Genomic DNA, 22,738 nt, shown 5'->3' on the forward strand with positions numbered 1-22,738 from the left:
GCGGAACAGGAAGTGAGGTCATATCTCAGCAACCGTTTGTCGAATTGGGCAGGGATTTTGTACACATATAGTAGTCCATCCCATGACCTACCACAAAAAAAATCAGATCCCCAGCTCAAACTCTGTAGCGCCACCAGCAGGTCAAAATTTTAGCTACATTTTTGCCTGTATCTTTTGAACCGTATCCCAATTTTCAAAATATTGGTACACAGGTCATCCTCACACCATGTTGCACCCAGGTATGGATTTTCGTAACGATTGAAAAAACTATCAGCTCACAGCTGCCATTCAAAATTGTGGAAAGAATGGAGGGATTTTTTATCATCTCTCTGTCTCCTCTGCTCCCCTTGCGCACGTTCACTGACACCATTCTCGGCAGGGGGTCAAGCCCCACTGCCCCAGCCCCTGCACCCCACCCCCTCCTCACACACACACAGACAGACAGAGGGAGAGGGAGAGGGAGAGGGAGAGGGAGAGGGAGAGGGACAGAGAGGGAAGAAGGGAGGGAGGGAGGGAGAGGGAGGGGGGAGAGGAAAGAATTTTGAACACCTCTTGTCGTTTGCCGGTGACAGCCAATCAAAATTGTCATAAAGGTGGCAAAACAGGAAGTGAGGTCATATCTCAGCAACCGTTAGTCAATTTCTGTTAGGATTTTTTGCACACATTCTAGTCCATCCCATGACCTCCCACAAAAAAATCCAGACCCCAAGCTCTCTAGCGCCACCAACAGGTAACAGGAAGTGAGCTCATATCTCGGCAGCTCTTCAACGGATTCAAACTAAACTTGGTTTACGTGATCACACTCTCGTCCAAGGAATGCACACCAACATTGGCGAGATTTGGACCAAAGGGGGCGCTGCAGTTCCTTCTGTTGCCGTGGCGGCTCTGGCAAGTTTACTGCTTGGCCCCGCATTGCTGCTTGCAGCTATATTTTATTTTAGAGCGTGCTTAAATTAGATTGTCCCATGATCAGTTTAGCAATATGCATTTAGTGAAGGTAGTTTAAGATAAAATAGGCTAAAGGCCTGTTGTAGCATATTGCCTACATTAAACCAAAATTTGGCCTACCTACTATCTCAATCCTCCTCAATCCTCAATCCCCACATAATATGTAGACTTGTGAAAAACAACATAGGCCTATCAGCTGTTGAAAACTAGACCATGTAGAGCAGGGATGGGCAACATTCATGATGGGGAAGGTCACGTTTTTTCTTCGCCACCATCAGAGGGCCATATGACCACAGAGACCTAATCTCTATTGCCGTTTCCAAAATGACCTCTGAAGAACACCCTTGGGACAATTTGCAGCAATGTTAACATGTCTTATTGTGAAGTAGACATTGAAATGAACAGGTAATGGGGGGTGCACGTAAACCCCCTCTGTTGACTAGACAAATATGGCCACGGATGTCACTGGCACTGCACCTCAGAGTTCGAGGTGCGGTTGGTTGTTGACTGCCAATATTGTTTGGAGGGAATTGGAGTGTTCTCCCTCAGTCAACAGTATAATTACAACGGATTGATTAGGCAGTGATTTAAGAAAAAATGGTCATTGTTATTTTATTTCTTTAAATTGTGTTTTATCCACGGGCCGCACTGAGCGAGGACGTGGGCCGCATGGGCCCCCCGGGCCCAAGTATGTTCGGCTGCAGAATGCGGGACAGAGGTGTGGCGCTCCAGTCCCTCCCATTATCGCCTATTATGGTATAGCCAGGGGCGTTAAGTATACCCCAGCCCGCAGCCCCCGCGAGGCAGGGGGGCCCATACGAGACAGGGGGCCCACATGGGCTCTTGGCTTGAAGAAACGGGCCCCCTCCACATGATGTTATGCCTTCTTTTTTCAGGCCTCCAGTTGCCCATCCCTGCTATTAACATCTCTTAGTTAACATCTTTATGTACCTAATTTGCTTTTAACATCCTTTTTAAATCCTTTACTTATTTTGCTTTATCATTGTGTTGGACATTGTTGCCAGTGTTGCAACTGTACACTGCACAGTGCGCCTAGATGTCTTGCTTATTATCCAATTTGCCTTGTTACCCTCCTATCATTTAATGTTGCTTCTATTGTGTTGTCAGTGTTCCAACTGTACACTGCACCTTGAGGTCTTTGTTTACTTTTGCTACTTTTTAATGCATTTTTCCTCTTCTTTACTCTTTGTAGGACAATGCTATCAGTGCTGCAACTGTACACTGTGCCTGTTCTTGTTTAAATTGCTCCTTGTAAGTCGCTTTGAACAAAGGCGTCTGCTAAATACTAATGTAATGTAATGTAATGTAATGTAATATAGAGGATGAGGTCCATTTCGATACCTAACCTCCCATCCTCTCCTTGTGCTTGTGGCCTTGTGTTGCAGGATGTCATTGACCATAGAATTTGTATCCAATATCTCACAAAAACACCATTTAACCCATTGTGTCCTGGAAACACATATGCGCTGCATTCAGGTTCTTGAGATTTGAGCTGTTTTATTAAAAATATGGGTAAGTTAGAGCTGACTGAACACATTTTAAGGCAAAGTGAGGGTCCTATCTTTTAAATGCAACTCATTTCATGTTTGTATGTGCTTCGGAGGCTGAGATATTTAGGATTTAATAGGCAGAGTGCACCCTTTCCCAAAAAGGGCTTAGGACAAAATGGGTTAAGGGTCATCTTCTCCCTTCCAGTCAGGATGATGAATAGGGAAAATTCTAGGGATGCACGATGTCAAAAATTTCGGCCGATACCGATATCCGATATTGATATTGCGGTTTTGTCCGATAACCGATATTAACCGATACCGATTTTTTCTTTTCTATTTTTTTTAAAGAGATGACAATGATGCAAACAAACATAATTTTTGAATGTTCTCTTATTTCCAAAAACACTTTTTATCTCCCTGTGATAAAATTAGATAAAAAAATAGAGACAAATTAGAAGACAAACATTGAAAGTCACCATCAAGTCCAATCTTTTAGAACCGTAACATATTAAAAAAAACATCGGCGTTAACATCGGCCCAGTTTTACCCATCGGACCGATGTCCGATGTGTTGAGAAATGTCAAATATCGGCCGATGCCGATACATCTGGCCGATACATTGTGCATCTCTAGAAAATTCCACCAAAAGTTGTACTTATTTAGGCTGACAGTGGAGTAGAGTTGCCTTGCTGAGAGGGTGCTTCCACGATGCCGGACGTTCGAGGGTGTCAAGTTGGGGCACTGACCACACCTGGAGCCAGGCTGCTTAGACAGTCAGAGCACACACCACCCTATTGATGGTCACTCCATTGAAAATATGTCAGGGAAGTCGAAATCAAATTTTCTACCTGCGAGTGTGTATGAAAGTGTGTGAATGAGGTCAAGTGTCAGTCATTATATATGATGAGCTTCTGATCTCAGCCCTATAGAGAAATAGATAATAGAAAATGGAATGAAACAGAGAAGAGATTATTCAGATACTATTTATAGTGGCCTAGCCGTGGCCTAATGGTTAAGGAGATGGGCTTTAGATCAGAGGGTATGGTTTGAATCCCACCCTTCTACTCCCTACCTTGCTCCATGGCTTAAGTGCCCTTGAGCAAGGCACCTAACCCCACACTACTCCAGGGACTGTAACCAATACCCTGTAAGTATTTGTCCTGTGGATTTCAAGCAATATTAGCGGGCAAACTATTAATGGAAAATCTAGCCATATGGACAAAACTATTGCGTAGGGATAGTTTGTCAGCTAATATGGCTGTAATATTTGTTTGAACATGGTGTGGTTCAGGTTGAGATATTCTCATTTCAATATAGTGGCCAACGTTGTCTGTTACAGCGACATACCTCCTTCATAGAGGTCGGCAGGTTGTCTGTGGTGGCCTGTGGGATATAATTAAAAATATTTGGTGGGCTTTTATGCCTATATTCAGGGCAGGACAGTGTGAGAGTGGGACATGAGAGAGAGAGAGAGGGGAAGGATCGCAAAGGACCTCGGACCAGAAATCGAACCTGTACCTGGCGTAATGCTATAGCCTCTTGGCACATAGTCGCCGCGCTACTCTTATGCTGTGTTATAACATTGTAGTGACAGCATAATAAAGACATATACTGCCAGTACTACGTTGTGCTATGATAATCATCTCAGCAGTGGCGGAACAATTGCACATAGGGCGCCATGGGCAAAACACTTAAAGGGACTCCCAAATAACCTGCCAAGGTCACAAAAGGGCCCCCATCAGCAATACAAGAGTGCCCTAGGCCCTGGGACATATGCCCTGCTCACCCTCCCTATAGCTCCGCCCCTGCATGCCAGTATTGTTTTTCATTGAAGTTGTCACTGAAGTAGACATGTCAAGTCAAGTCAAGCCGGTTAGCTTTATTGTCAATTTGTTCACATGACTGGTCATACAAAAAATTAAAATTACGTTTCTTACAAGTGTGTAGTACAAGTACAAGTGTGTATACAGAGTGTAGGTAATTACTGGTCTGAGGCGATCCTATAGCAGAAGAACCATATGCAGCTCTCATTTTCTGATGAATTCTCTCAAAATACAGATTTTTAGGTTAGGTTAATTTACTAGTTTTATTTAAACCCATTCAAAATTCAATAAACTAGACCAAGGAACACAAAAAATGGCATTATGTCACTGAACCGTATTTCATTAAAAATGGGGAATTTTGCTGTGTGTGTGTTTGTGTGTAGCCTAAAGACCATTCAGCAAGCTTTCATATAAATATAACGTCCTCACACACATGAACCCATCTCTTGCTCTCTCTTCAGGTTATGTTTATTGTATGCAGATGGGTGATAGTTGATCTGCTAATATCTAAATGTATGGTAGTGTGTGTTATGTTATTGCAGTGCAATATACAGGGAGTGCAGAATTATTACGTTTTTTGACCATATTGTCCCTTTTATGCATATTTTCCCACACCAACCTGTGAACATGAAAAACTATTGGCTTTAGAAAGAAAGAAAGAAAGAAAGAAAGAAAGAAAGAAAGAAAGAAAGAAAGAAAGAAAGAAAGCCCATTGGGAAACTCCAACTCCCATTGTCATCGTGACACACTCCACAGCACAAAAGTGAACACTGCACACTGCTCACTGCTCACAATGAAATTGCATTTATGCCTCATCCGTGCAAGGGGGCAGCCCTCAATGGCGCCCCAAGGGAGCGGTGCGGCGGGACAATACCATGCTTAAGGTACCTCAGTCATGAAGGAGGATGGGGAGAGCACTGGTTAATTACTCCCCCCACCAACCTGGCAGGTCGGGAACCCGCAACCTTTGGGCTACAAGTCTGACGCTAACCGCTTACCCATGACTGCCTTAAGCATTCCAGACCAAGCACATTTGTATAAAAATAGAGGATGTGATCTGAAGAGACCAGCACCCTATCAGGTGTGCATAATTATTAGGCAACATTGTTTTCCTCTGGGAAAATTGGCCACAAAATAGATCTAACAAAACTTTTAAAAGTCTGTAAACAATTTTGAAGTCTTCCAGAGGGATGTGGCTGACTTGAAATTGCCAAGATGTTTGAGGACTCCTTCGTCACCTCTCTTATTTTACAGATAGGTAAGTATGACCTGGAATAGGTTTCCATAGATACTTTGGTGTTGGAAAATATGTAGGCCTACAGAATTGACGATACGGTGAAAAAATGTGTTTGCCTAATAAAGCTGTATATTATTATTATTCATTTGTGTATTTTGTGTGCTGGTGGACAGACTCCCACATTTCCTTCAGTATCTACACAATTTAATCCAATCTACTGGTATCTTTTTGAAGCAATGCTCTCTCACCACTCTATTAACACAGGGGTGGGGAAACTATGTCCCGAGGGCCGTTGATGGCCCTTGAGGCCATTTTAGTCTAATGTTATGCAGCTTCACATGAAATATGAAATGTTTTGTAAAGGAATTTTAGAAATTACATTTTCAATACAATTAAGTTATATTCAGAGGACCTAGAGAAGGTGGGGTTTATTTTAATGGTGGCTGCCTTCAATAGGCTAGCCTAAAGTGCAGGGGGAAATCCTGGTTTGTGTTCATAGTAGGCTAGGCTACAGCCCTTGGAGGACTTTATTATTCCTTGGAGGAATTTGAAGTGGCCCCTTGAACGAAAAGGTTCCCCGCCTCTGATGTAAGAAGCAAGAAATAAAAAGAAAACCTTTACCTATGGATAGGATGTGGTGTGTGGAGGGTGTTCTTTTTTGAGACTTGAGTAACGATTGTTACTGAACCACTGCTGCAAAAAATATGTTAGGCCTATAGACTTACGTTTGCACAGGACTTCCTTATTGTTCCAAATGTAACATTGTTGATAGAAGATTATGTTTTGAAACGACACATCAAGCAAGGAAGGCCTGAGGATGGTAGGTCCACAGATGATTTTATAAACAGCCCATCAAAATGATAGCCCTAGGCTAAGAAAGAAGTTTAACACAACCCACTTTGAAATAAAGTGGAGATGAATAATGTCATACAGGATTGCAAAACAATTGGTTTAGCAAGTTGAACTTAAAAGTGTTATGAAATCAAACATGAGTGTAAATACAGGAAGAAACTGTCTGTGATGTTAGTTTAAAAATCATACGCGCGTCATGGACAAATGAATTATGTCACTTCAAAACAAGCCAATCAAGTGTCGTGTATGTTTTGGGCTATAGAGTCGCAGCAGCGAATCAAATGAAACGATGACTTGGCGGTAGCCAATCAGATTCGTCATTACGCAGTATTTCGCCTAGGCAGGTCGAGCTGCATGTACCTTCGAGACCGCGGAATAACGTTTTGTTGGTCCTCTTTATCTAGCCGGAGAAAGAACGCTTGATACGGGTATGTGTATTTCAACATCATTAAATGTTAACATTGAAAATGTTTATGAATAAAAATGACGGTGCCTGTTTGCAGTGGACAGCCGTTTAAATAGTTTTCACTGTCTTTAGTTCTATGTTCGCCAGTAATCTAAGTAACATCTCCGTCAGAAAAGGCATGTCTTTGTTGGATTATCATTACCAATGCTAGCCAGTTAGCGGTATAAGAACGGCGCCATTTGTTCCTATCATCAGTGAATTTGTGTCTCATCTTGAACTTTATACTGTTTGGTTGGTGAACGTTTACTCTGTGGTGGAAAAATTGAATCGGGTATTAAATCTAACGGTATTGAGGTTGTAATGTGAATGTCGGTACAGTATTAGCTGGAGTTTGAGGCTCTTCACTGTTCTGAAGACAGCCAACTAATAACCATTGTCACAAAGCTGGCTTTAACGCATTGATTCGGTTTTGTTTGGGTGGTGTAATTCCGATAAAATGAGCCAATTATTTGGTTATATACGCTTGTTGTTTACAAGGGATCCTCTTGTCTCTTGGCGCAGTGCGATGCTGATTTCCAGTAACATGGCTGGCTGCTGCGTGGTAAAAGCACAGCGCTGCCTGGTAGTACGAAGGGGGTGGGGGTGTAAATGGGCGCAAATTTAAACTTCTAAAAGCAATATTTTGTGCATATATTTTTAAAAAGTGTGGGGCAATTTCACAGTATGCATTGTTTCGTTGTTTTGGTCGTTTTGAAATATTTGCTGAAGATAAACGCAGCCTGATGGACATTTTCTCCTAGTGAAACCGACTTAACTGCTGTAGGCTTGCAGGCTCACATAAAGACAGGGAGCCATATTGGCGATGCGAGCTATGCTAAGGCTAGTTTGGCTAGCTTTGCTCTCGTTGACGGCCATTCGAAGGTTTCAGCAGCAGTGGTATTGAGGTAAATGGGAACATTGCGAATAGGTCTTGGAGCTAGCTTTCTGCTAACGCGCATAATATTGTAGTACACTCTGAAGTAGTTTGTTTGAAGGAGGATATCGATGGATTTTCAAAATGTACTGCCTCTAACTTGGCATGGAATGTTGGTTTGATGCAAATGAAGGGGACTTTCTCTCATGAGGACGGCTTTCATAAAATGGAAGAGGTGTTATTGTCACAACGCTTTCCTTTTTCTCATCGACTCCACGAAGTCTGACTTTGGGGCTGTGAAGTATATTCGCACGGGGAAGTTTGCGGGACAATTATGATCAAATTACGCAGCATCTATTGAACTAAATGATATATTTTTTCGCCATATGAATCACTTACTAGTCAAATTGAGTGCCTTTGTAACACTAAAAAAATCAGTCGAATAATGTTTGTAAATAAAGCTTGTTTTTATTTGTAGGACTAATCTATAACCAAGATGGGTAAAGATCCGAGGAAGCCGAGAGGAAAGATGTCCTCTTATGCCTACTTCGTGCAGACGTGCAGGGAAGAACACAAAAAGAAACACCCTGAAGCCTCTGTCAATTTCTCTGAATTCTCCAAAAAATGCTCTGAGCGATGGAAGGTAAGAAGGCACGGGAGAAATGGGGGTGTAGGCCTATGTTGTAACAGATATCAGTTTCGCACAAAGCAAACCAATTTATTGTATGACCCTCAAATGTCTTGCTTTATGAAATTGACTTGATGGATGACCTCTAATGTATGCTTGTTTGTTTTGTAGACCATGTCCGCTAAAGAGAAGGGAAAGTTCGAGGATATGGCCAAGGCCGACAAGGTGCGCTACGAGAGGGAGATGAAGAACTACATCCCTCCTAAGGGCGAGAAGAAGAGGAGGTTCAAGGACCCCAACGCCCCGAAAAGACCACCGTGAGTGCTGTCAAATATGGTGCATTTTTTTAAAATGACTTCAGGGGGCTATATTACAAAGCTGGTTCTGATTTACCTCTTAACTGAACCTGGTTTACTTCTGAGCCAGCTTTGTTGTATTAGGCCCCAGGTGTTTTTATCTGCATCCAAACTAACCCTGTTTGGCCTCCTGTAGATCTGCGTTCTTCATCTTCTGCTCGGACTTCCGCCCCAAGATCAAGGGGGAGAACCCGGGCCTGACCATCGGCGACATCGCCAAGAAGCTCGGCGAGCAGTGGAACGGCTCACCGGCCGAGGTAAAGCAGCCCTATGAGAAGAAGGCGGCTAAACTGAAGGAGAAGTACGACAAGGTAAGAATTTTTTTTAATTATGAATTTATTTTTTACCTGGAAATATGATTTTAGTTCATTCATTTGGTAGACTTAAGATCCATCAAATGCTGAGATTTGTGAAAGGGTTGGCATATGTTTTTGATGATTAACATCTAAAATTACATACTGGACCTCTAAGCAATATCTACGTAGTGTTTCCAACCTGTTACCTACTTGATACTCAAACCATCTCATGTTTCAAGTGGCAACTTGGTTCCCCCCCAACCCATTAACATCTGAAGGGTCTGAAAAAAATGTAACAAATTGTCAACCGTGATGTTGGAGTAGAGTTCAGGTACACATGCACACAGATGTGTGTCCAGGTCTTCATGAAATATTTCCCATTTCTCCCTCCCTGACAGGATATCGCTGCATATCGCACGAAAGGAATCGCCGGTCTGTCCAGCAAGGGAGATGGAGACGGTGATGAAGATGATGAAGACGAGGATGAGGAAGACGACGATGACGAGGAAGACGACGAATAAGATTTAGCTACTGATAAATAGCCCGCATTCCTGTTAATGCCATTACAACAACAACCCAAGTGTACACACTTTTCACCTCTTCAAAGTACAAACAGGAACATTGACATGTTTAGGCTGTGTATATGAAAGGTTTTTAAGATGTACAGTGTTATTCTCCTTTTGTAAAGTTAACACTATGTGTCCTTCAGTCCTATTTTTATTTTTTTTAGTGGTAGTTCTTGCCTGGAGCAGTTTTTAGGGAGGATTAAAAAAAAGCAAATGGTCGTAGCTAACTGTTTTCCCCCCCAAAGGTGCACAGCACAAATATCTGATGATGTGTGTAGGTTTGTAGTACATTTATCTTTTTTATGTATTTGCCATCTTACGGTCCTTATAACTGTACTTTGAATACCACTCTAATTGCAAGAATGCAGCTCTTGTTGACATTCAAGAATGTGTCTGGATAAATAAATTTTCTTTCTTTTTTTAAAAGATGTGTCTGTTTGGTTTTGTACTGGTACCTTAACCTTTTACAGTTAAGTTCAGGCTGGTCATGGAAATCTTGGACAGCCATCATAAGGCTGTGATTTTTCAGAACTTCTGCACCAGCCGATTCAGCATGCTGCAATCAATTAAAATTTGGCAATTCAAGGACAATATTTTGAATGGTTGAAATCTGACCTTGCCATAGGCTCAGTGGAAAGGGTGAAATACATTTAGCCATAAAAATATACACATTCAATGTTGAACATTGAATATGGTGTCATGGAAAAGCTTGCCTTGGAATTGTGAGGAGAAATTGTAAGCCTACAACATTGAATAGGCCTAAGGAGGTTGACCGTAACAATTTTATATAAGTGTTTAGTTAACCATGAAATTTTCATCAGTAAAATGAGTGCAGTCATGGTTAAGGGGTGCGATGTGTAGCCCAAAGGTTACCGGTTCGACTCCCGACCTGCCAAGTTGGGGGGGGAGTAATCAAACAGACCTCTAACATCTTACTCTATGACAAGTACCGTCCCACCGAGGGACACTTTATTCCGCCACACTGCTCCCTTGGGGCATCGCTGTTTCGGGCAGCTCCCTTTCACGGGTGAGGCATAACTGCATGTCACAATGACAATGGGAGTTACACGAGGCAAAGGCTTTCACTTTCACTGGATGTGTGAGCTGTGAACTATGAACTTAAAATAAATAAATTAAAGGGAAAGACCAGCAGCATCGAAGGGAAAGGCAGTGTTGCTTATGGACAACATGTTCAAAGATTAATTCATTTAGATCGTCTCTGTTATTGTCAAATGTGCACTTTCTAGAGGATTCTAACGTGGTCCATTTGTAAGTGTTTGCACAGAACGAAAAGTTTGATTACTTATGCAATTAGGAGTTGCCGAACGCACAGTTACATTACATGAGCATTAAATAAAGAACACCCTGAAAATGTCAGAAGTTCGTGGTGTACCTTTTCACATTTTGTTCGCCATACCATAGCCTACGCATCAGATAATAGGGTCACACTACAACACACAGATCAACAAATCCGAGTCTGTCCATCTGCCTAGATCTAAGAGTTATGGTAAGTTATCTTCCTGAAATGAGCACACAGCATCTACAGGTCTGAATTCCTCAGGCAGCAGCTGACTGTACCAAGGTTAGAGTCTTGTCTACGCTGGAGAGAAGCATCGTGTGCAAAGACCTCTCCTATTGCAGCTGCAAGGATACACCACCAGGTGGCAGTAAAGTCGCATAATCACCAGAGCCGTATATATATCTCTATACGGCTCTGATAATCACAAGCGCCTACTTTTTCAAAAATACAGAGCGCCATCCAGCCTGATGTAAAATTCATTCAGCACAGCTGCCTAATAGGAAGTTGCTTAGCTGTAATGTTCTCTTAACAAAATGTATAGGCCTACTGACAAAATGTAAGCAGAATTTGCTAAATAAATGCAGCTCCTGTCCAAAATATTAGAATATCATGAAAAAGTGTATTTACTTCCATCAATGTTAAACTTCCAAAGATCATCGATTCATTGCCCACATTTTGAACTATTCCAATAATCCATTTGTTTATTCTTATATTTTTGGGCTTCCAGCTCACAAAAACCATGAATTGAGGATTTCACAAAATGACGGTAGGCTAGTGATGAAATCACCATTTTCTTCCGAGAAAAGAAAAATTCTGGCTACCTCAATATTAGGTGAACGTGTTTCGCTAAGCAACATCGAAACGCGTTGTTCACCTAATAAATTGCAGCAAAGACGACCAGTGTGTGCGGGGATTTCTCTCTTTTACTTGGATTACTTTTACTGCACATCACCAGCACCTGGACAGTGGCTGTGCACAGGAACTCCATTATAATGTTTGTAATGTATATTTTATGACCAGAAACCTTCAGATGGATGGCTGCTCTTAACATACACAATGCTGTAAGTTTGGTTTGGAAAGTGGTGGGGACAAATTGTAGAGGGATTAACATTTGCACATTATATTTGTTTAAAAAGTGGTGGGGGGCACATTAAAAAGATAATCTCAGAAGTGGTATGGACGTGTCCCCACTATCCATTCCATAAACCAAGCCCATGAACATGCATAATTATTTTAGTCCATCAATTTCACGCGAGTCATCTTGCAGACTGTACAGCAGTGCACTTCAATTATTTTGCCCCAAGGGCCAAATGATGTAGCGACCATGAGGCTGAGGGTCAAACATGTCATCTGCTCATAGGGCCGCAGATAGCACACACACACATTTTAATTTGTGCCAAACTCATGGCGGGCCAAGTGTCTGCCAAGACCGGCCCGGATTTGGCACACGGGCCGCCATTTGGAGAGCACTAGTGTACAGTGTACTACAGCGTACATGTGATGGAGTGACCATCACTAGGGTTGTGGGTGTGTTCTGACTAACATGCCAACGAGCCTGGCTCTTTGGTGTAGAGGTCAGAGCCCCGGTTTACTACCCCAGAAGGTCTGGGTTCAAGTCCCAGCTGGACCTCTACTCCCCTTCGCTACAGAGTACACATATTAGAGATGTAAATTTGACACAAAAACGTATTTGATGTATCTCACCATTTCTGCATGAGATCTCACACAGAAGACACTTTAATTCCAAGTTTGAAGAATAAAGCAGACAATCAGGCATATTTTACTGACATAAAATCATTATCGTGGAAAAAAAAACTAAACAGGGGACTAAGAAGATCTGCTTCAACTTTTTCACGTCACTTACATGTTTTGGGATAATTCTGCATCGTCATACATAAACGTCGTATAAAGTTGCACAAAAACAGACTTTGAACCATTTCGCTTCCAATAAACGTGGCTTTTCATCCGTGTTTGATTACAGAATCAAACTTCCAGCTTGCCAAGAAAGTGGACGTTAAGAATCTTGAATCAAACTTCCAGCTTGCCAAGGAAGCGGAGGTTGAGGATCTTGAGCTGTTCGTCCAGCTCCATCCTAACGATGCCGTCCTCGCCATCGATACTGAGCAATACTCCACTGGCTTCCCGGTCCTCCCCCAAAATCACCTTCACCTGCAAGAACACAAGGAGTTTCAAACACAAGAAAGTTTCAAAACAGGAAACAAGGAAAGACGCACTCCAAGCTTCTAAATTGACAATGTGGAGCAACCAAAGCAGGAATAACTCATACGTAGAAAGGAAAAAGAATCTGGTGCCACACAGATTATTATTTTCTATTGTTTATTTTATCAGTGCAATCAAATGTTTCAACATGCGTCTTCATCAGAGTCCTCCTGAAAAAATAACCTCAAGAGAAAAGACATCCGCACATAGGCACCAGATTCTTTCTCCGTTCTACAAAAAAGTTTCACTTTCACCTCCAAGGATACAGAGTTTAATTGGTCACATTCAGTACGGTACATGAAAATAGTACTAAAAGTAAAACATGCAGTGAAATTAAGAGTTGTTCGACCGCCGGTACTGTTCATAGGTGTGCGTGTGTGTGTGTGCGTGTGTGTGTGTGTGATTTTCACCTTGTTGTTTTTAGTTGGCGTGATGGGCTCCAGGTGTTCACTAGAGATGCTGACCACCTTTTCCGTGTCTTGAAGAAACACTGAACACATGCCTCCCTACAAAGCAAAAGCACACCACACACACATCATAAGATACACTGAACACATGCCTCCCTACAAAGCACACCACACACACAATCATAAGAAACACTGAACACATGCCTCCCTACAAAGCAAAAGCACACCACACACACATCATAAGATACAGTGAAAACACATGCCTCCCTACAAAGCACACCACACACACACACACACACACACACCATCATAAACACTGAACACATGCCTCCATGCCATGCAAAAGCACACCACACAACAACTACACCCACATTAATAACAGTGAATACATGCCTCCCTACAAAGCACACCACACACACACACCATCATAAGAAACACTGAACACATGCCTCCCTACAAAGCAAAAGCACACACACACCACACCACACACACATCATAAAGACTGAACACATGCCTCCCTACAAAGCAAAAGCACACACACACACACACACACACACACACACACACACACACACACACACACACACACACACACACACACACACACACACACACACATTCACACATCATCATAAACACAGCACACATGCCTCCCTACAGCACACCACACACACACACACATCATAAGATAGACTGCACACATGCCTCTCTACAAAGCAAAAGCACACCACACACACATCAACACTGAACACATGCCTCCCTACAAAGCACACCACACCACACACATCATCATACGATACACAGCACACATGCCTCCCTGCAAAGCAAATGCACAGACCATACACATCACCATAGTCTGTTTTAGGCGATGACACAGCAATTCAGTTAGCAGTTCGAGTGAAGGAATTGTTGGTCTGGTCTGGGCCTATACTAAGAAGCTGGTTCAGGAGAAAACCAGCTTAAGCAGATATTCTTTAAGTATATCTCTGGCTTAAGTTAATAACTTAAGAAAATGAGAGCGCCAGGCTCTTCTATTAGATGATTTAGCGCTTAACTTAACCTGGTTTACTCCTCAATCCTTCTTATAACATGGGCCCGCCCCTGGTCAGATCAATTGCAGCTTCAGAATAAGATAGCCACACTACTCATTATTAACATCACTTTACTTGCTGCAGTATTTTACCAATGAACTGTGTGTTGCAGCTAGGGGTGTGCAAAATAATCGTTGCATCGATGCATCGCGATACTTACTCTCACGATACAATGCATCGATTCATGACAAGGTATCGTGATACTTATTTTCTCAATATACTGCATGGAGTCATGACAATTGATTATTTGATAACAATAAAATTCGATTTTCCACGGGTTATTTTGTTCAGTAGAGAATAGGTAATATTTCTGTTGTGATGTAAGCTCTCTCCCAGATGATAGAATGCTTAAATAGAATGAACTGACTTAAGAAAGCGACACAGCAACTGACAAATAAGCTGTATTTTACACATTTACTGAAGTAAATATCGCAATGCATCATAGTAGTACATGAATCGCAATGCATCGTGATAGAATCGCATCGTGGCATGTGTATCGTGATGCGCATCGAATCGTGAACCCTTTGCCAATACCCACCCCTAGTTGCAGCCACAATAATGATGCGACTGCAAGAGCGGATCTGGACTAATAGGCCAACAGTGTACTTCAAGAAGGGAATGGGAACAGCTCGATGACTAGAAATTAGTTACCAAGCTATGACAAACGTGGGCCCATACACCATGGTAAAAACATTGCACCATGACTAGCTTTGAGTTTTCCCATGACAAACTATGATTCGGCACAGCTTTAAGTGATAAGGTCCCATTTTTGGAAACAAGCTTACTTTACACCTCCCCTTGAGTTAAATAATACCGTTTTACCGTTCTCCTGTACTTTCAACCTTTCTCTGGGTATGGCAGTGCCAATTTTACCTCCATGCTAGCAGTTAACATAGAGTCCTATGAGACCAGCTGGCGGCTAACTGGTCTCATAGGACTCAATGTTAACTGCTAGCTTGGAGGTACAATTTGCACTGCCGGTTGAAAGTACAGGAGAATGGTAAAGCCCTATTATTTAACTCTAGGGGAGATGTAAAATAAGCTTATTTCCAAAAACGGGACAGTATCACTTTAAGATCAACAGCACAATGAATAGAAAACAAACAAACAAACAAACAAACAAACGAGCAAACAAAAAAACAGCCTACCGTGACGCTGCGGATGACGCCCGTCTGGTTCACCACCCCTCCGTCCATGAAGGTGTCCTTGACCCGCACCAGGATGTCTGTCGTGACCCAGTCGCAGGAGGTCTGGTCGATGTTGGAGCCGGGGGTGTGGGGGTTATATCCGCCCGGAGACGGGGCCCCGGGAGTCATGGGGCTGTAGCCTACCGGGCTGGGGCTCGGACTGGCCTGTTAAAGTGGAATACATGCACGACACATTACATTGCATTATAGGGCTTGGACTAGCCTGTTCATACATGCACGACACATTACATTGCATTGTAGGGCTGGGACTGGCCTGTTCATGCATACACGACACATTACATTGCATTATAGGGCTCGGACTGGCCTGTTAACGTGGTCATACTTACACCACACATTACACTGCATTGTAGGGCTGGGACTGGCCGGTTAAAGTGTTCATACATACACGACACATTACATTGCATTATAGGGATGGGACTAGCCTGTTAAGTGTTCATAGACACCAAGATGGGGAAAAAGTGATAATCACGATTATTAGGTAAAAATTGAAATAAGTATTAAACAACTGAATTTTATTTTATTTTTGCCAAGTATTCCATTTTAATCTACTCTGTCTAATGTTTTTTAGTCTCTTGTTTATTGTGTACGGCTGTTATTGTCTATATGTCTAAATGTTTGTTCTATGGCTCCTAAATGCAGGACAAACTCAGGATAAAAAATGGTTTCATTCATCCATCAGCGCCTTTGCTTTACCTGATAAGCCATAGGAGAGGGCGTGGGATGGTAGCTGGCCGGTGAGTGTGTGTTCTGGTAGCCCACGGGACTGGGCGCCACCTGGTGGTAACTTTGAGGACTGGGGCTCGGCTGGTACGAGCCTTGAGGCGATGGAGCTGCGTATGGCGAATACTGGTCTGTGTTGTACCTGGAAAACACACCACACACACACACACACACACACACACACACACACACACGCACACACACACACACGCACACACACACACACACACACACACACACGCACACACACACACGCAAACACACACACACACAAGCTTGCGGGTTAGGCAGGAACAGTGGCGGCATGGTGGTGGCTTGCATAAGATGTTCGCTATTGCCATCTACATCGAAAAGAGAACTCCATTCATTCGCAACCTAAAGTCTCTTAAGGTCTCTAAACCGAGGCTCTCCTAAAAGGGTGTTCACCTGATATCACATGGACCCAGGAAATGTACATGCTTGAAGTATCTTCCTCTACTTGAGGATGTTTGCTTGTAGTGCGTTTGAATAGATATACAACTGACATGATTGGCTATGCACTATGTATATGCCAAATGATACATTAGCAATGCCCAATCAACGGCCACGGGAAATCGCAAACCACACCTCTTCAAGAAATTCCATAGGTAGCCTCCACACTCTCACTTGTGAGATAGTATTGTGTTAACCAGGCAAATGGGGACCCAGGTTCAAATCTGGCCTGGTTTATTTCTCAACCCTACCCCATTTACTTCCAGTCATCATCTTCATTGTACCATCATCAATTTAAGGAAAAAGCAGACACACACACACACACACACACACACACACGCATACACACACACACACACACACACACACACACACACACACACACACACACACACACACACACACACACACACACACACACACACACACACACACACACACACACACACACACACACACACACACACACACGCATACACACAGTAGCATCTTACATGGCTGGGGTCCCCGGGGTCTGTGGGTTGTATTGGGGGTTGACCTGTGGCGAGGGCACCTCGGGGTAGCCCGGCGTCTGAGGGTTGGGTGTGCTGCCGTAGCCCTGGGGCGATGGTGACGGCTCATCGTCATAGCCAAACTCATAGTCCTCTTCCCCACTGCAGATCAGAAGAACATCATGTGGTTAAGACCTCTTTCAAACCATAGCATTTTCTTGTCTTTTCTTTTAAATGTACTGACTTTCGCAAACTTGCAGGCAATATCGAAACAGACATATATTAAGCCAGTAACGATTAGTCGAGAGAGAAAAAAAACTAGCTCCAGCATCCGCCAAAAACATCTCTCTCATAAATACATCAATGATACCATATGAAAATAATCACCAGAAAACTTGACTGTAAGCCATGTAAACCATGATGATAGTTTGATTTTCTACAGGAAGTAGTTCAGGTACGACCAAAGAGGGTGGAGTAACATAGAGGAATCAAAACACCACCCAATGCAAAAGAGGGTGCTCAAGTTGGGTCTCCTAAGGGGGCATTGTCCCCTCTTCCTCCTCCTTTTATTTTTGAGGTGTTTGCACAAGAAGTGCGCTACTACCATCTACAACACTAAGGGGACTCCATTCATTCTCAACCTCAAGACTCCGAAAGTCTCCTAATCGAAGGTCTCCTAATGGGCGCTCACCCGACATAAAGTGGATACCGGAAAAGAACTAGAATGACGTATCTCTGTCTATAATATCTCTGGTACAACACTGACCGTGATGATAGTTTGATTTTCTACAGGAACTAGTTCAGGTACTGCAGTACTGTAGTCTACTTTTTTGTGGTGGGTATACTTTGGGCATTTTGTGAAGTGGGTATACTGTATATATTTGTGCTATTCTAAATAATGGATCAATCAATTTTAAGTGGGTATACTGAAACCCCTGAAATTCTGAAGACTGAACACTGACCGTGATGATAGTTTGATTTTCTACAGGAAGTAGTTCAGGTACGCCACTGACCGTGATGGTGTGTTGGGGTTGTTCGGGTCCCAGGCGCCGCTCTGGCCGGGTGTCCTGCTCCCGTCGTGAATCGGGGTCTGGGAGCCGTAGTGAGGCGTTCTGCTGCCTACACACACAACACACAAAGCAGAAAAGCAAAATTAGTCATACTATTTACTGCATACAGTAAAATCATTTATTTACAGTTAAGGACGATATTATTAGCCCCCCCTCCTGAAATTAGACATTTCTCTTGATTTCTCAGTAAGAATGACCATTATTAACAGTTTCTGTTATTCTGGAAACAAATACACTGATGGAGATAATGTTCAATGAGTTGAATTTGGATTTGCCTATTGTTACGATGAGTTTAAACAAAAAAGGGCAGAAATGACAAGGACAAAATTATTAGCCCCCTGATCATTAAAAGTCAATATGGCGCCATTTATGAACCAAAACTGACAACAGGCTCTGATAAGTTGCTACCTAGGTTGGCACATGCCCCACTAGGGATTTTGGCCCATTTCTTCACTGCAAAGTGTTCTAGCTGGTCCAAATCGCATGGATGCTGAGCATAGACATTAACCACAGACTCTCAGTGGGATTGAGGACTGGACTATGAGCGGGTGATTCCAATATCATGGTTTTAGTGTCCTTGAAGAACCTCTGAACTAATCTAAATGTATGCTTTGGGTTACAATGTTGTTGGAAGACCCAGCAATCCATATTCAGACCCAGACTCCCTGTGTCTGAGGCTGAATAACAGACTAAACTTAATGCCCCACCACTATGTGTAACTGTGGAAACTGCTTAGCCTCATTAGACCAAAGAAGCATTGGACACCTGCCCAGATGATTGTTATTGACCTGACCTCACCTAGAGTTTTTTCCCCCACCAAGAAAGACAGTTGTTAGGGCTTGTCATCATATTGGGCTTTGGGGCCATCATCATAGAAGAACCCCTTTACTAAAGGCAGTGCATATCAGAGTGTTATTGAGCTTTGCCTGTGAACATTTGAAAGTCAAAAATTAGTTTTGAATGTCTGCTTTCATCTGATATTCAATTGCACCTGCATGAATGCATGAATTCTGCTTCTGTCAGGTGAAGAAAGGGATAGTCCTTGAATCGTTATAAGATGGTTTCCACAATTAAACATGGTGGTGGATGCATCATTCTGTGGCAGCCTCAACCACAGGAAACCTTGTTTGGGTGTACGGCACCATAAAAACTGAAAATTATGATAGAATGTGGAAAGTGACCTTGCAAAAATATGCTCATAGAGGGAGCTAAGATCTTCACTGGATCTTTCAATAAGATAATAACCCAAAACTTGCATCCAAAATAGTTCAAATGTTCTTCAAGGATACTAAAACCATGGTCATGGAGTGGTTCAGACCTCAATCCTTTAGATAGTGTTTGAAGAGTGCTGAAAATGAATGTCCATCCTCAACATCCATGCAATTTGGACCAGCTTAACTATTTGCGATGAAATAGATGGCCCAAAATCCCTGGTACGACATGTGCCAACATAGTTAACAACTAATCAAAGTGCCTGGTGTCAATTTTTGTTCATAAATGGCACTGTATTGACTATTAATGATAAAGGGGGCTAATAATTTTGTCCTTGCCATTTTTAGACTTTTTTGTTTAAACTCATTGTGAAAATGGAAAAGTCCATATTTAACTTATTGGATACTATCTCCATGGTGTATTTATTTCCAGAATAACACACATTTATTAATAATGATCATTCTCAATGATCAATGAAGAGATATGTCTAATTTCAGGAGGGGGGCTAATAATATAGTCCTCAACTGTATATGGGGGTGGGGTGGGGTTATGGAGGTGCTTTACTAGCCTGATTATCATCGACTTTCAAATCTCTTCGAGACCAAGTCTCTGACCAAGAGCATAACAATTAACATTTCCCAAACGGCATTTCCCAAATGGCCTCCCTTGGTTTGCTAATGATTGGTTGCTTCCCAATAAAGTGGGAGGAGTTCCAGTATTTGCGGGAACTCAGAAAGTACTTGCATTGCTCTTGACCTGAAGCACCGCTGAAGCTGTTGCGTCACTAGGCTAGTGCTTTACCGCAGTGAAGATAGTAATAATAATACTACATAATTCAAAAGGTAAAAACAGGAAAATCACGAAGATAAAATTTCGTTGAGTCTTCAACTTTAGGCATGGCAAATAAAAATAAATAAATAAATAAATAAAACCCTTACCATCATGCAGCGGAGTCTGGCTGCCGTACATGGGCGTGCGAGAGCCAGCAGTGCCGTACATGGGCGTCTGGGAGCCGTATAGCGGGGTGCGTCCGTGTGTGGACGTCGCGCCACCTTGCCTCTTGGCACCCCTGAGGAACAGAAACAGCATATTATGGACCAGCAACAACATATCATATATGGACCAGCAACAACATATTATATATGGACCAGAAACGACATATTATATATGGACCAGAAACAACATATTATACATGGACCAGAAACAACATATTATACATGGACCAGCCCAAGATTAAGTTGAATTTTAGCTCAAGGTTACGTTGAATCCTTTTGTCAACAAAATTGTAATGGCTATGTCTTGATCTGTTACTTAAAGCTCTCTGTACTGCCGTATTACATATGGAGGACTAGTGCAAAATTAAGTTGAATGCCTTTTTTTGGGCAACACTTTGGAAAAGGGTTGACGCTAGCCACTAATACGGTACATCAGTAACACTTAAAGTAAGTATTATGCGCCAGCATCAAGTGAGGTGCAACAATACATGTCATACTGTCTGTCTAAGTACCTTATAAGAAAGACACGTGGTCAGCAAAATCAATCATGTGTTCAGCATGTGTTGACAAATTTCTTGTTCATTGACAAGAAGGCATTTGTTCTAGTACGCTGGAAATAAGCTCATATTACACCTCTCTGAGTTAAATGATTGAGTTTTCTCCTGTTCTTTCAACTGTTGTCTGATTATGGCGGTGAAAATTTTACCTCCAAGCTAGCAATTATCATTGAATCCTATGTGACCAGCTAGCGGCTAGCTGGTCTCATAGGACTCAATGTTAATTGCTAGCTTGTGTGCAAACTTTGCTCTGTCATACGCAGAGAGCGGCTTGAAGTACAGAAGAAAGGCACACCCCAATCATTTAGCTCAAGGAGAGGTGTAATATGAGCTTATTTCCAAAAATGGTACAGTATCACTTTAACATTATGTGTAATAAGCCAAATGTACACACGTGTTCTTACCAACCCTATTCTAAAATGTTAAAAAACAAACAAAAAACCCCCCAAATAAAACTCAATGCTGGGTTGACTGACGTAGTTGTGAGACGCTGGCGATCCACAGAGATGGTCTGGCAGGTGGAGTGGAGCTCAACACGCGCCGTGGACTCTGTGGCGTCTTTGACCACTCCGATGTAACCTGAAGAGGACACACAGATAGACAGACAGAGTCTCATCAGATTCAGATTCAAATTCAACACACTTTAAGGGGCACTGCGTGAGATTTTTAGTTGTTTATTTCATGGCTATTGGCTATGGCTATTTTTGGAAATTAAAAATGGCGGACCATGGAGACGCCATTTTTAATTTCCAAAAATAGCCATTTTTAGCTGCAAAAATGACTCTACTTGGACCATACTAGACAATATTTGTTTATTTCTACTTTCATGTAAAGATCAAATTTGGCAATAGGCAAACAGTTTCAATGAGCAGCATAGTTGCAGTACCTTTTTTGACCATTTCCTCTACAGTGTCCCTTTAAGCTACGTAAGGAATATAGCCATGGCAAAAATTGAGACCATCTCCAAATTACCAGTTTTATGGTCTTACTACTTATAGGCGTGTGTGTCAGTAAAATGAGCATTGTTTCATTCTAAAAACTACTCAAACATTTCCTACGAATCTCGAATGAATCGTCGAATGAACACACGCACGCACCTTTGTAGGGTCCCTGGGAAATCCTGACCGTTTGGCCAATCAGGTCGTTGTCGCGTCGTCCTCGGCCACGCCCCATTCCTCCACCTCCACCACCCCTCTGGTTGCCTGAGAGAGAAAGGGTGAATAAACATGCAATCAAACACAATCTTAAAACCAGAGCTTATTCGCCAGGAGCGAAGCTTCTTGAGCGACCAGACCGAATTTTGACGATTAAACTCAAGCTAATCTTAAGCGAATTCGGTATGACTCGGTTCGGCGAAAACCAATTGGAACGTTCATATCAACGAATGTCCCAGACTGTAAAGGCAGAGCCGTTATGTGATTAGCTGAATCAAACATGTCAGTGCCGCGTCCAGAGCAAATA

At 42.4% G+C, this 22,738-nt stretch overlaps 2 protein-coding genes across 4 annotated transcripts in view; one reads left to right on the forward strand and one right to left on the reverse strand.

Annotated features, from left to right (window-relative positions):
• Positions 1–6,680: 6,680 nt before the first annotated feature.
• On the forward strand, positions 6,681–9,961 carry hmgb1b (high mobility group box 1b). Of its 2 annotated transcripts, none has more exons than XM_063205844.1 (5): positions 6,681–6,798; positions 8,168–8,332; positions 8,489–8,634; positions 8,810–8,984; positions 9,368–9,961. In XM_063205844.1, the coding sequence occupies exons 2-5, from the start codon at positions 8,186–8,188 to the stop codon at positions 9,488–9,490; spliced, it is 591 nt and encodes a 196-aa protein (XP_063061914.1). In that variant the 5' UTR covers positions 6,681–6,798; positions 8,168–8,185; the 3' UTR covers positions 9,491–9,961. The 2 variants fall into 2 exon arrangements, with proteins under 2 accessions (XP_063061914.1, XP_063061915.1); XM_063205845.1 differs by lacking the exon at positions 6,681–6,798 and adding an exon at positions 7,697–7,720.
• A 2,622-nt stretch (positions 9,962–12,583) lies between these two features.
• Positions 12,584–22,738, reverse strand: part of supt5h (SPT5 homolog, DSIF elongation factor subunit) — a 29,795-nt gene continuing 19,640 nt past the window's right edge. Inside the window, exons 21-29 of one of the 2 annotated variants that reach the window (XM_063205852.1) lie at positions 22,375–22,479; positions 21,754–21,856; positions 20,664–20,794; positions 18,457–18,562; positions 17,447–17,605; positions 16,455–16,623; positions 15,702–15,905; positions 13,466–13,561; positions 12,584–13,004 (exon numbers count right to left, since the gene is read on the reverse strand). In XM_063205852.1, the coding sequence (XP_063061922.1) occupies positions 12,864–13,004; positions 13,466–13,561; positions 15,702–15,905; positions 16,455–16,623; positions 17,447–17,605; positions 18,457–18,562; positions 20,664–20,794; positions 21,754–21,856; positions 22,375–22,479 (1,214 nt within the window). In that variant the 3' untranslated portion in view covers positions 12,584–12,863. Of the gene's footprint in view, positions 13,005–13,465; positions 13,562–13,790; positions 13,916–15,701; positions 15,906–16,454; positions 16,624–17,446; positions 17,606–18,456; positions 18,563–20,663; positions 20,795–21,753; positions 21,857–22,374; positions 22,480–22,738 lie in introns of those variants that run through there. The other variant, XM_063205853.1, reaches the window with a different exon arrangement.

The sequence above is a fragment of the Engraulis encrasicolus genome, chromosome 8 (assembly GCF_034702125.1).
Source record: "Engraulis encrasicolus isolate BLACKSEA-1 chromosome 8, IST_EnEncr_1.0, whole genome shotgun sequence".
Taxonomy (NCBI): Eukaryota; Metazoa; Chordata; class Actinopteri; order Clupeiformes; family Engraulidae; genus Engraulis; species Engraulis encrasicolus.

Coding starts and splice junctions, on each gene's coding strand:
- hmgb1b (XM_063205844.1), top strand. CDS start 8,186: ATGGGTAAAGATCCGAGGAAGCCGAGAGGAAAGATGTCCTCTTATGCC. Junction 8,333..8,488: donor AATGCTCTGAGCGATGGAAG/GTAAGAAGGCAC, acceptor TTTGTTTTGTAG/ACCATGTCCGCTAAAGAGAA. Junction 8,985..9,367: donor TGAAGGAGAAGTACGACAAG/GTAAGAATTTTT, acceptor CCTCCCTGACAG/GATATCGCTGCATATCGCAC.